The following is a 14639-nucleotide window of genomic DNA, read 5'->3' as shown; positions in this document are numbered from 1 at the left end:
CTAAGAAAATTGGCTTACACTTGGAATTATAATTTAGAGTCAATTTACTTGAGGACTATAATTAGTGCATCATAATCATTATAATAGGTACATATCACATGATAATAATTATATAATTTAGCGTTCATTGTAATTATATGGAGGATATATGATATATAATTTGTTTGCGGTAGCGGACACTATAACGAGTACGTGTACAAGCAATAAGTACGTTTTTATTATGCCCGTCGTACGACACATGGCTGAATCGATGTTGTATTGTGCGCAAAACTTGGGGCTACTAGTGTCGCATATCATATTTTAGAGTTAAGGTTATATCACAGGGCGGACACGCCGTACGTACATCAAAAATCATTTGCGTTTAAATGTTTTCGCGGCACGTCTGTACACGCGTCATTGTGTATGTGTGGGTACGTCGCTTTACTGAGAGGACGCCAGAAGTCCGCCAGATTCATGTCGCGGCCAGTCGCGGGGCGAGGTAATGCGAGTCGGGGCGGGGTGGTGCGTGGACGGTCTGTATGATAATACTATTACTTATTCTGTGCTTATGTGCTTCAGGGGTCTGATAAAACTGCATCAGTCTTGCTGACAAGATTATACTCAAAATCTGTAACCGATGTTATAATTCTGTTCAATATCTAATCTATCTTTGTACGTTCTATGTTTATTTAAGATCAATTTGATTGTAAAACGTACGAGTTTACTTTATAATTCTATATATTATAAACTTACCATGGGTTTGACAAAAACATATCATTTTTGTCATACATAGCATTTTTTTACTTCGTAAAACCCCATACTTCCAGTATACCTCTGCAAAGTAGCATCGCTTTTTTGTATGTCTTTATTACGAGGCATACAGGCTCTAACAATTCTACTTTATATTATACTTATTTGTAATATTATACTCAAATGTATTTATAAGCAAAAGAGAAATAACTAGTATTAAAAACCAGATGGCGGAATTTTCGTGGCATTATACGATCTCCGATTTACACATATTGATATTGATACAATATGGCACACAAGATATTAAAGAAGATAAGTAGACTTAAACAACTGGCGGTCTTATCGCTGAAGAGTGATCTCTTCCAGATAAATATTTGAGTGCCAAGTTGCAAATGTGAAATAGAAAAAATAAAAACAATTAAACAGTTTTGTCTGTTTTAGTGCTAACATGTTTTCCAGTCATCTTTATAAATTAAATGCATAGTCATATTTTTCCATATTATCACGTTTTAAATTACTTTCTTTACAATCAAAACATCCATTAACTGTTAACTTTTTAACATGTTGTGTTCTACAACATATCGATATTGTATATCGGAAGTCGATAAATGAGAAGGCACTATGACGTCTATGACAATTCAAATTTGAAACGAAGATTCCGGTCTCTGTTAAAGACACTAGTGGCCAAGTTTTGTTAGTTAAGCGCTACGTGTTAAAGCTTGAGTCTAAAGGCTATATTTGTTTATCGTAACCTAATACTCATCAATTACTATTATACATATCGTTTAATCTAAGTTAATGTAACATGCGTTTTGTGATTACTGTCGTGTAAGTTTGTATCTTGTTTGTATGCATCTAGGGTTGCATTTAGCTTAAGTTAGATATATAGTCCCTCAGTCTTGCTTGCTGTACATAGGGAGAGCTTTCGTTTCGCCGAATACAGAATTACACTTTTATATTTAATCTACTTGGATTTTTCGATATATTTATACATACAGGCATGATGCTTTTATCGTCTAATGTAAATATTTCTTGTCTCGTAAGCCACTTTTCGAATTTTTCGATTTGAATCGCACTATTGTTTTGTAATTCAAATAATATATCATTTTAAGAAACTCTGAATATTTCTGAAACATTTTCTAGTAGAAGATATTCTATTTTCCTAATGGTTTTGTATGGGACTCCTGTAGTTTGTTTCCTCAATAGTTTGATAGCATTACGAAGGTATCGGTGCATTTGTATTTAAAAAATAATGTTGTACTAAAAATATTATATGCCATACGATTTGTCTTCCAGTAACATTGATCTTAACAATAGCGTAAAGTATTGTAGCTTATTATACATATACATAATTATGATCATAATCAAAGGTGGTGGTGTTATGGTAGATTGCTAATAGGACGGAGCAAGAGTCCTTGACTTTAGTCGTGTCTAAATACTCTAAATTATAAGAAGTGTAATAAACTCAAAACACCAATTACAGATATTTTGGTAAAAGCATAACATTCACCACTAAATAATATCTAAGATACATATCTCAAATTATTGTAATTTAGTGCGTTCATTTATTGAATTGTCTTTATGAATAAATGACGTCGAAATGACTTGTTGTTGTTAATTTTTCTCATACCCTGTGCTCATACCAATTAATCCTACTAGTATTGAAAGCAAAGCCAATACAAAAATACTAACAGGAATGTTAGTGAAAACAGGGTTGGGATCGTTGAACAACTATTGAATGGACAAAACGTGGATGGAACCTTAACTAATTCAAAGTATTATGAATAACTCTATGAGTGATTATCCATAAATTATGCATTTAGGGTTAGAAGTAGTATGTAGGTACTCTTTTATAATTTTGACATAAAATTGCAAAACAGCGCCATCTGTAGTCAGTGACTAGAACTAAATAGTATCGATGTTGCCAAACGCGAACTATGTGAATGTGACATCACTAATTAATGCTTAAATTTTCTAGACCAAAGAGGTCAAAATAGTATAATAGTAACTAAATATTATTGTTTCAAATATGTTACATATTTATAATTGCTTATTATTTATTTCGATGATTTATTTTTATAAACAATATTAGAAATGAGAGAGGTAACTGGAGTGGCACGAACGTATATGTACAGTTAGCAGCAAAATTTACACCTACATTACGTAGAGCAGGTACTTACAGTACGTGTATACGTAAAGAGGCCCACTGGTTAACAGTCCGCCGGACGGTATCGGCCTGTCAGTTGTTCGGAACTGTCAAAATTTTGTTCTAACTGACAGGCCGATACCGTCAGGCGGACTGTTAATCAGTGGGCCGGGCCCCTTAACCCATTTGAGTCACTGGGATACCGGGCGATATACCTACTAGCAGCAATATGCATCTACTTTTATGACATATATGGCGGATATGATATTCAACTACACAGATTACAGTACAGATTTGAGAATTTTAAATCAAACTTTAGTGAAGTATATAATTATTAGTGGATCATTTAAGGTTTTAAAACAAATAAAAGAACATAGGTCGTTGAAGGGACTCGTATTAGGTTAACTAGTTACCTATCTAATTTGAGTAAATTAACCTAAATTTTAAAAAGAGTTTACATTTTACTACTATCTACTAAAAGGTTTATAAATAATTATTTAGGAGAGTCTAATTAGGTAATTCCTTTAAATATTCGCTCGTAATACAGAGCTCTTTTTAGGGTTCCGTAGTCAACTAGGAACTTATTTTATAATCATTTAACATTCTTATCCTTTTTTACGTCCTAACCTTGACTATTAAAACGACTAATTAATTTAAACAAAGCACTAACGAACTGGCCGGCAATTCAAACTTACCTACCTATATTGTGATATCAAAATGATATGTGTGCATTTCGCTCGTATCTATCCGTACATGTATTGGCGCGAGCGGTGACTGACATTTTAGATATCATTTTTATGTCAAAAACGTTCGAATTGGCCTTCCAGGCTGCAGTCAACCGAGTTCTATAAAGGAATAACTGATTTGATTCAATTAACTCTAGCGGGCTCTAGTTTAAGTCAATCAGAAATGGCTTTTTGTTCGTTTTGAAACAGAAATATGAAAGTATTGGATGGAACTGATTGCGATTTAAACTTTTAACCTTGCTGCTAACTCATTTACTTAGTTATTGATACTTATCTTCAGGGTTTTCAGAAAAAAGTTAACCATTTACTTTTTGCGTAAACCTAACAACTTTTCGGTTATTTCTACTCTCTTTTTTCTGTAAGTACTTACTTACCTAACAAAATATTTTGTTACAGTTTTTTTTATCTGCTATAGTTGACTGTACATGTTTTGTGATAGTCACGAGTAAAGTGTATCTTATCTTATATCTTATTAGGTATAGGATATTTCTAATTCTAGGATGTCTGGTTCTAGAATGTCAACAACAACAGTAGAATATCCGCAGCCATAATTTTCCATTGGTGAAACAGCCGTAGTGCTGAGCTTTTTACTCTATCGACATCGATAGTTTTAATTATAAAAATACTAATTATAAAAAAGAACACTATGTATTAAATTAATATAGCTGGTCACTTGCAAATCTTGTCAATAAAAAAAACGCGAAATTAAAATTTTCTATTCTTTTTCTACTGACAAGATCTGCTTGCCCAAGTATATATAAGCAATATACACTTTCAGTCCAGGTCTTATACAAAAAATAGTTAAGTTGGTAAAAGATTCTTTTTTTTAATGCATTGCCATATACCCCGAAAATTACTTTACTTTTTATCCTAGTAATAATATTAGTACTTAATTATTTAAATTTTGTTTTAATTCCGAGATATTAAGTTTATATAAATATTGTTTGCCTTATATGTATGTACATACATATCTATATATTACACCTTCTTCTTTCGAGGTGAGCAAGCAAAATAACCTACTAGGTATAGGAAAATTCGTAGGTATTAAGTATTTTGGATACAGGCAATTATTACAGGGAAGTTATACATAATATAACATTCCAATTATAAATGACAAAGGACTATTCTTACTTTTTTAAGGAATCATGGCTTAGATTATAAATAAAGTAAACAATTCAAAATGTATATTTAAATATAACAATATCGATAGGTATATAAAGTCTCAGCACTACACAAATCAACTAAATTGTGCAGCCGCCTTGTACGTCTTGGTCACCAAACAATGCCTGCTCCAGTTCACAACATACATTCAAACAACATACAACATATGTACATCTTTGCATCAATACAAGTTTTCCTACCAGTTTTATAATAAGTGATACAAACCGTAAATTACAGTAACAGTGGCAAAATTGCGGTTATTTTCATTCACTTATGAGCAATATAGCCCATATGTCTCACATGACTAAAATGAGATTGAGGGTCTGACCATTACTGCTCATTAAAGTGCGATCTATCAAACAGTGTGTCAGGAGTATAATGCAACATATGTGGGACGCTTCGCTGTGCGGTGCCTGAATTAATGCAAAACAAACTCAACATCAAGAGTGGAATTTATTGACGCTATAAAATGATGCTCTTTCAACTGTGTGAAGTTGACTATTTTCTGGACTATGTGAAGATTTCTGAAGACTGACTATTTAAATATAAATTTGTGAAACACCAGTTATCATCACACCTTGAAATACATCAAGTTTTGTGATCATTATTTAAATTCAATCTTTGGACTCTGTGAACAAAGACTTCGAAAAAGACTTTAAATACTTTTTTGGCCCTAAGATAATGTGTACATGTTTATTTCGCCCTGAACTGTGATGCGGAAATATAAATTTCAGTCTCGTAACTACGTATAGTTTTGTGATTATATTGATCATTGACACCCTTGGACCCAGTAAACAACTCCGACAAAGACTTGAAATAATTTTTTGGCCCTATAACGTGTGAATGTTAATTGTGACCCTGGATTAGTAGATTTTGATGCGGAAATAGAAATTTGTGGGTCTTAACTCCAGTTATCATCACATTTTTAGGGATTCTAGAGCAGAGTTATAAAACCGTCAAGTTTTTTGATCATTATCAATCAATCAAATTATTTCAGGCAAAAATACCCATACATGAAATACCAATATTATAGTAAACAGCTTTGAAAAAGACTTGAAAGAATTTTTTGGCCCTGTGATGTGTTAATTTGGCCCTCGATGGTGACGTGGAAATGTTAATGTGGTTTGTGTCGGCAGCGCTGCTGGTGTGCTCGGTGCAGGGCCTACAGCTGGACAGCCAGGCCTCCACACGAAGGCCGAGGGTCACCAAGTACAGCAGAACGACCGTCGCTCCGGGGGGCACAACTGTGAGTATTCTTACAAGCTTTTATTTAACTTGTAATGCATTTATGTACGGGTCAAATCTTGCAGTTAAATTTGACTCACTTTCCGGTTTTCGATTAAGCAGTTTTTAATTGGGGGACCTGTCGACACGGCTGGTCGACGCCTCGGGAGACCATAGGGCTGTCGCTTACCTCTCCCAGCGCATATCGCTGGCAATACAGAGAGGTAACGCAGCCAGCGTTATGGGCTCAATGCCGCAGGCGGACGTCTTAGAATAGTACACCAAACGAACACCAAAAATTGCCAATCGGGGGAAATAATAGATGTGTAAGCGAATTTTGGCATAGTTGTAGGTAAAGGTGTAGAAGGGGTGTTCTTTTTATAACTTCTTTTTATATTCATCTATTTTATTAGTATATTTTAGTTTTTATATAATACTTATTGTAAGTTTTAGTTTAATTTTTAAGTAGGTTTATTTTGATTTTAGGTTATTTTTTAAATATTTAATTCATAGTTAGTTTTAATGTTTTTTTTATATATACATAAATAAATATACAAGAATTGCTAGTTTTTAATTTTCATATATAATTATGTAAATTGGATAACAATGCAATATTACCTAATTATGACATGGAGCTGATCTGAAGATGGAGCTGGAAGGTAGCCATTTTTTTTACTGTATATCGTTGTACGATACACGTGCGAATAGGTAATTCGCAACTCGTGTCGATTTAACACCACTCGTAGCGAATTTCCTACTTTCCGCACTTGTATCGTAAATAACTATTAACCTCTTATCTGTGTATGATTGTATGAGGATCCTGACCGATTATATTCGAGAACAATTTTTTCTGCTCTATACATACGCATATTATAGATTAGCGTAAGAATAATTTATACTGTAATATATGATTATGAAATAAATAAACTAAACTAAACATACGAAAAGTTACAGTTTTTGATTTTGACCCCAGGGTCAGGCTTTTTATTTTCCGCTTTTCGCTGGCCGGAATGGCCTTTGGCTCTCCCATTTCATATAAGGGAAAGTCCTCTGAAACTAAAGCTTTTGTTAGTAAATACTGTTGAACGTTGAGTTTAGCTTAAATTAGAAAGTGTCTCAATCACTTAACCACTATAACAGCGAGCAATCTCAACGAAATTTTCCAAGCGAGAAGAGCAAGCAATTTGTTTGTTTCAAAAGTTTCTCACTTTAACCCCCTTTATGTGGTACTTTAAGAATGATAATTACTTTACAAAGAGTACAAAATAAGTAATATTATTTCACGGGCGTTAAAATGGATCCGATTTTATAATAGTACAAGCGGTTCTTATAAAATCTCAACCATTTACTGCGCACAAAAGAGCTGTTATCTTTTATAGCCTCTTTCACGCTCAATTTCCTTAACGATTTTAGTTAGGATATAAATACAAACAGAGGGTTAAAAGTTCCAGACCTTCATTGAAGGACACAAATGTTTTCACGCCTACTCACCTACTCAGTCTTTAGTGGTTTCAACAACCGTCTCCTTAACAACATTGACTCACGTGTTGGAACTTCCAAAAACCCTTTCAATAGGGAATATTACGCGAAACTCTGCGTAGGGGGCGCCACTCCCACAATAAGTCACAATCTAAGGGGCTACCGCAAACGAAAGAATCGAAATTTGGTTAACTAACTTTCAGGCAGAGGCAGTTAGCTAAGTTTCAATTTCGCGTTTCCCGGTAGGCCCTTTCTAAACAAACCGCCTTGATGTATCAATGTCATATTTGATTGTCTGTGAAAACTTGTCATAAAACAGTTTAAGGTACAGTATGTATAAGTTACTCTATGGTTTACTAAAGGCGCTAATGCTGCACTCTGGCGACAAAACATTACAGCAATACTCCCTATTCTAATTACTGTTTCTTAACTTACAGGATGCGGTGACAGAACGGAGTTTATCGACAGCTACATATCGCCTCCAGGGCAGCGGCGGGGAGACATGCATCCTGCTCACAGTAGACGCGCTTATAGACATCTTTTATCTTACCAAGCTGAACGAGCGAGCGGTAACTTACCTTCTTTTTCTCAAGAAAGTAGGCAATACGTCACCGCTGAGCTCGCTTCAGTTCAGTCCGACCACTAGTAGCTCCCTCTCGACAGACCGTGGCTCGCTGAAGATCGGAAAGCGTGGTGCGAGTTTGCGAAGGCCCTCTGCATCTCTGGCTTACCTTAGGGCCACCCCACATCTAGCGTCTTTCGAGCGTCGGCGTCTCGTCGGCGTCTACTACTCTATGGCCCTGCTCGACGCAACGTCGACGCAACTGCGCAGCGACGTCATTTTCCATAGCGCTGACCGACGCCGACACCCGAAAGACGCCAGATGTGGGGTGGCCCTTAGGATACTACAGCTACTACTTAGATTACAAGACCTTTTCTTGGCCTAATAATCTCCTTGCTATTTTCTTATCGACGAAGGACGAAGCAAATTATCGGCAACTTACACAACGCTGAATGAGAAAGAGCCAAGCTTTTTTTTAATTTTCTTATGTATTTCTACAATACAAAGCCATAAGCAAGTTAAGGATTGAGATAAAGTCATACATTTTTTTTGGTTCTAACTATTAAGAACATTTGTGCAAAAAATCCAAGCCAAAATGCGTCGGGAGGTTTAATAATGGCCCAGAAATTAGAATCCAGTATCCTTAACTTTCAGAGACAGAAGCCTACGGTATTCTGTGCGTGTATGGTGCTCTTATATTTGCTTTTGTGGTTACAGGAAGCGAACACATTCGTGCCGAACAACGCGAATGTGGGGGGCGTGTGCAAGGAGGGGGACGCCGAGCAGCTCGTCATCTCCTTTAAAGACTTCACACTCGAATTCTCGTTCGCTAAGGTAACGTCCATCATCTTCCATTAATTAAAGCTATTAGCGAGCTAAGGGTTACTCTGTCAGATTGGCTTAGAAATAAGGAGATTTTAAAAAGATACTCGACTAAAGTCTTTTATCTAAAAGCAGTAATGTCAGTAATGGGCTTTCGTGTTAGTTCGTACCTTCTACCTACCTATAGCATGCCGTTGTGTTAGTTATAGGCCTATCGTTTATAGCCATGTGCAAGTTGCAGAACATTTTTAAATTTCCAAAAATTCTTATACAAGTTATTCCACTTTAAAAGTTCCCGTTCAGATTAGGGATTGTTACTCGATGTTCACAACAAGTTCGTTAACTGTTGACGACTATTCTTTTACATTTACGTCACTCATTGGCGTCTGTTTCAAGTTACATATAAATCGAGACTAACTGTAAGAAGGTTTGGCAATAAACGTGCAGAAAAAGTACCGATAACATTTCATGGGAAATTTGCAATTTTTGAAAGTTCTCTTTGGCACATTGTTAATCGTTCTCACGGAAGTTTTGTTATTAAAAAGCAGTAACATAAGTGTAAGGCCTGAGTGGACGCTCGAATTGGGCGTGCAGCGGGGCGGGGCGTGCGGCGCAAACGTATACTCCTGACCCCGACGCCACGCTGCACGCCCCGCCGAACGCTCCGCTTCGAGCGTCTACTCAGGCCTTATACTAATTTATATGACCTTTTCAGACACCAGGCGGTGAGCGCTGGAATTCCGGCAAAATCAAATTAAGCTACAACTCCAGCGCCAGGGTTTTAGAGCACGCTGCCAAGCAAGGACGTCGGGTCGTCCTGACAACCGACTCGCGAAATCTTCTCTTCCCTACTCCGGTCGGCAAATCGTTCTTCTGTCCTGAGGAGACGGTTATAGAACTTACGGAGGATGATACTAGGTAAGATTGAGATTTGGTTTTTTCAACAAACTCGCGAATTTTGCTGTTCCCTACTCCGGCCGGCAAATCGTTCTTCTGTCCTGAGGAGACCGTTAGAGCTCACGGAGGATGAGACTAGGTATTAAGTATCTAAACACTGACAGTAATGCGTTTTTTAAACAGTGGCAAGTAGTTATTTAAATCAATTAGCGAAATCTTCTGTTCCCTACTTTGGTCGGCAAATCGTTCTTCTGTCCTGAGGAGACGGTTATAGAACTTACGGAGGATGATACTAGGTAAGATTGAGATTTAGTTTTTTCAACCAACTCGCGAAATTTGCTGTTCCCTGCTCCGGTCGGCAAATCGTTCTTCTGTCCTGAGGAGACGGTTATAGTGCTCACGGAGGATGAGACTAGGTAATAAGTGTCTAAACACCGACAGTAATGCATTCAAACAGTGACAAGTAGTTCTTTCAAATAATTCGCGAAATCTTCTGTTTCCTACTCCGGTCAGCAAATCGTTCTTTTGCCAAATCAAATCTTGCAAGTTAAATTTGACTCACTTCCCGGCTTCTAATGAAGCTGAAAATTCGTATACGCATGTAAGTCGGGTGACAATGCAATATTATGGTACCATCGAGCTGATCTGATGATGGGGACAGGAGGTGGCCATAGGAACTCTGTGATGAAACAACGTAAACTAATTGTGTTAGGGGTTTTTAGAATTGTCTCGATGAGTATTAGTTGTCTGTCGTAAGAAAAGTAGTCAGCGATAAAATGAATTTTTTGGCAAAAACTTATAATATTTTTATTTTTCCAGCCCAGCCACCGCCGACAAAGCCAAGCTGTACCTCCGCCAGATGCGTCTTCAGGCCTTCATGTTCAAACATGACGGCGAGTTCGGTCCCCCCTGGCACTGTTCGGACTCCGCCCGAGCCCGGTCCGAGACCGCCCCCGTCGCCGTGGGCGCCGCGCTCGCGATAGCCACCGCTGGTACTTTGGTCTGTTACGCCATCTGGCGCTATTTGAAGGTGAAGAAGGTACAATATGACACGATGGAGTGAAGGGGTTAGGTGCGTTCTGGACGTTTCTGTTGCTGCTTTTTTTAGGGATGTGCGCGATATCGAAAATATCGATAGCAAAAATTTAAACAAGTTTAAAATTCTAATAAGGGTTTTTAATTGTAGTTTTTTTCACTAATTTACAGTAGGACTCAGATCGAATACCAAAAATACCGAGTAGGTACATTTCATTCTTGCTGCATTTGAGCGATAGGTATGGTATTAATTCCATCATAACCTAGGCAAGTCTGTCAAGTAAACCTTTACTGGTGGATTTACATCTTTAGTTGTAAAGCAGCCTTATAATGACTTGCTTTTTATGTTGTTGTATATAATTGCTAGCGAAATTATGGAACTTTAGATACCTAAGTGTTTGGAAACGGTTCTAATGGTATTTGTAACTTCGTGAAACGAGTTAAAAGGAGAAGGAGGAAACCTTACTTTTGCGTGTGTGATACATATTTTACGATTTTATACTTTTTGTCGCCGTAACTTTTTGTGGGTGAAGTTCAGAACGCATTGTATGTAAGCTAAGCTAGTGAAGTGAGATTTCAAAACTAATTATGCCAATGTCGATACCTTTTTAGAGCGGTAGACCAAACTGATGTCAATTTGACGTTTGACAAGTTGTCAGATTTGACGTAAGCAAGTGAGATAAGTAATATATGGTTCGCACGGCTACCAAACGCTAAGCGCATATCATTATTTAATTACACGTTAAAGTTGGTAGGCCTGTATTTTAAATAAGAATTTGAAATGTCCATATCATACATGCGATATAATTTCCTCAGCGCAGTTCCTCTAGTGATGTGAAATGAAATATCGATATTACGAAATCGTTTTTGAACCCATCCTTTTTAATTAATAAAATTAAAAGCGAGGGAGTATATGGATGATATTATTTATTAAAAAGATTTTCATCTACATTATAATAGTGTAATGGACGAAAAATGGACTAAAAAGGCAGTAAGTCTGCGAGAAAGTTAGTAATAGTTGTTTAAAAATGTTGTTGATGGTTGATTATTAATGTAAAAAAAATATTTAATCCCCATCCCATATAACCCCAAAGTTCCCATAGGTTTAGATCATTTTATTTACTATACAACTAAGAAAATTGGCTTACACTTGGAATTATAATTTAGAGTCAATTTACTTGAGGACTATAATTAGTGCATCATAATCATTATAATAGGTACATATCACATGATAATAATTATATAATTTAGCGTTCATTGTAATTATATGGAGGATATATGATATATAATTTGTTTGCGGTAGCGGACACTATAACGAGTACGTGTACAAGCAATAAGTACGTTTTTATTATGCCCGTCGTACGACACATGGCTGAATCGATGTTGTATTGTGCGCAAAACTTGGGGCTACTAGTGTCGCATATCATATTTTAGAGTTAAGGTTATATCACAGGGCGGACACGCCGTACGTACATCAAAAATCATTTGCGTTTAAATGTTTTCGCGGCACGTCTGTACACGCGTCATTGTGTATGTGTGGGTACGTCGCTTTACTGAGAGGACGCCAGAAGTCCGCCAGATTCATGTCGCGGCCAGTCGCGGGGCGAGGTAATGCGAGTCGGGGCGGGGTGGTGCGTGGACGGTCTGTATGATAATACTATTACTTATTCTGTGCTTATGTGCTTCAGGGGTCTGATAAAACTGCATCAGTCTTGCTGACAAGATTATACTCAAAATCTGTAACCGATGTTATAATTCTGTTCAATATCTAATCTATCTTTGTACGTTCTATGTTTATTTAAGATCAATTTGATTGTAAAACGTACGAGTTTACTTTATAATTCTATATATTATAAACTTACCATGGGTTTGACAAAAACATATCATTTTTGTCATACATAGCATTTTTTTACTTCGTAAAACCCCATACTTCCAGTATACCTCTGCAAAGTAGCATCGCTTTTTTGTATGTCTTTATTACGAGGCATACAGGCTCTAACAATTCTACTTTATATTATACTTATTTGTAATATTATACTCAAATGTATTTATAAGCAAAAGAGAAATAACTAGTATTAAAAACCAGATGGCGGAATTTTCGTGGCATTATACGATCTCCGATTTACACATATTGATATTGATACAATATGGCACACAAGATATTAAAGAAGATAAGTAGACTTAAACAACTGGCGGTCTTATCGCTGAAGAGTGATCTCTTCCAGATAAATATTTGAGTGCCAAGTTGCAAATGTGAAATAGAAAAAATAAAAACAATTAAACAGTTTTGTCTGTTTTAGGGCTAACATGTTTTCCAGTCATCTTTATAAATTAAATGCATAGTCATATTTTTCCATATTATCACGTTTTAAATTACTTTCTTTACAATCAAAACATCCATTAACTGTTAACTTTTTAACATGTTGTGTTCTACAACATATCGATATTGTATATCGGAAGTCGATAAATGAGAAGGCACTATGACCAGGGATCGGATACCGGTATTTTTTGTATGGGAACGGAAACGGTATTTTTTCGTTCTTTGCTAATTACTTCATTTCTAATTGGGCAATCTAATAATACGAAGTCGTAACCTAAAAACACAACTGAGTCCTATATTTCGAGTATAAAATAATTCAAAAAATATGGTTATTTCTAGGTTTTTGCAAAAAACCGGTTCCGATCCCTGACTATGACAATTCAAATTTGAAACGAAGATTCCGGTCTCTGTTAAAGACACTAGTGGCCAAGTTTTGTTAGTTAAGCGCTACGTGTTAAAGCTTGAGTCTAAAGGCTATATTTGTTTATCGTAACCTAATACTCATCAATTACTATTATACATATCGTTTAATCTAAGTTAATGTAACATGCGTTTTGTGATTACTGTCGTGTAAGTTTGTATCTTGTTTGTATGCATCTAGGGTTGCATTTAGCTTAAGTTAGATATATAGTCCCTCAGTCTTGCTTGCTGTACATAGGGAGAGCTTTCGTTTCGCCGAATACAGAATTACACTTTTATATTTAATCTACTTGGATTTTTCGATATATTTATACATACAGGCATGATGCTTTTATCGTCTAATGTAAATATTTCTTGTCTCGTAAGCCACTTTTCGAATTTTTCGATTTGAATCGCACTATTGTTTTGTAATTCAAATAATATATCATTTTAAGAAACTCTGAATATTTCTGAAACATTTTCTAGTAGAAGATATTCTATTTTCCTAATGGTTTTGTATGGGACTCCTGTAGTTTGTTTCCTCAATAGTTTGATAGCATTACGAAGGTATCGGTGCATTTGTATTTAAAAAATAATGTTGTACTAAAAATATTATATGCCATACGATTTGTCTTCCAGTAACATTGATCTTAACAATAGCGTAAAGTATTGTAGCTTATTATACATATACATAATTATGATCATAATCAAAGGTGGTGGTGTTATGGTAGATTGCTAATAGGACGGAGCAAGAGTCCTTGACTTTAGTCGTGTCTAAATACTCTAAATTATAAGAAGTGTAATAAACTCAAAACACCAATTACAGATATTTTGGTAAAAGCATAACATTCACCACTAAATAATATCTAAGATACATATCTCAAATTATTGTAATTTAGTGCGTTCATTTATTGAATTGTCTTTATGAATAAATGACGTCGAAATGACTTGTTGTTGTTAATTTTTCTCATACCCTGTGCTCATACCAATTAATCCTACTAGTATTGAAAGCAAAGCCAATACAAAAATACTAACAGGAATGTTAGTGAAAACAGGGTTGGGATCGTTGAACAACTATTGAATGGACAAAACGTGGATGGAACCTTAACTAATTCAAAG

General features: G+C 35.9%; 1 protein-coding gene across 1 annotated transcript in view; it reads left to right on the top strand.

The window, feature by feature from the left end:
• The window catches only part of LOC134658832 (uncharacterized), a 36193-nt gene extending 25312 nt beyond the window's left edge, over positions 1 to 10881 (top strand). The window contains exons 2-6 of the mRNA XM_063514498.1: positions 5919 to 6028; positions 7923 to 8054; positions 8765 to 8881; positions 9585 to 9787; positions 10586 to 10881. Of these exons, the coding sequence (XP_063370568.1) occupies positions 5919 to 6028; positions 7923 to 8054; positions 8765 to 8881; positions 9585 to 9787; positions 10586 to 10829 (806 nt within the window). The 3' untranslated portion in view covers positions 10830 to 10881. The remainder of the gene's footprint in view (positions 1 to 5918; positions 6029 to 7922; positions 8055 to 8764; positions 8882 to 9584; positions 9788 to 10585) is intronic.
• The last annotated feature ends 3758 nt before the right edge of the window (positions 10882 to 14639 follow it).

Source organism: Cydia amplana, chromosome 23 (assembly GCF_948474715.1).
Source record: "Cydia amplana chromosome 23, ilCydAmpl1.1, whole genome shotgun sequence".
Lineage (NCBI taxonomy): Eukaryota > Metazoa > Arthropoda > Insecta > Lepidoptera > Tortricidae > Cydia > Cydia amplana.
Note: the sequence above shows the minus strand (reverse complement) of the source record. Positions and strands in the feature narration are given on the sequence as shown.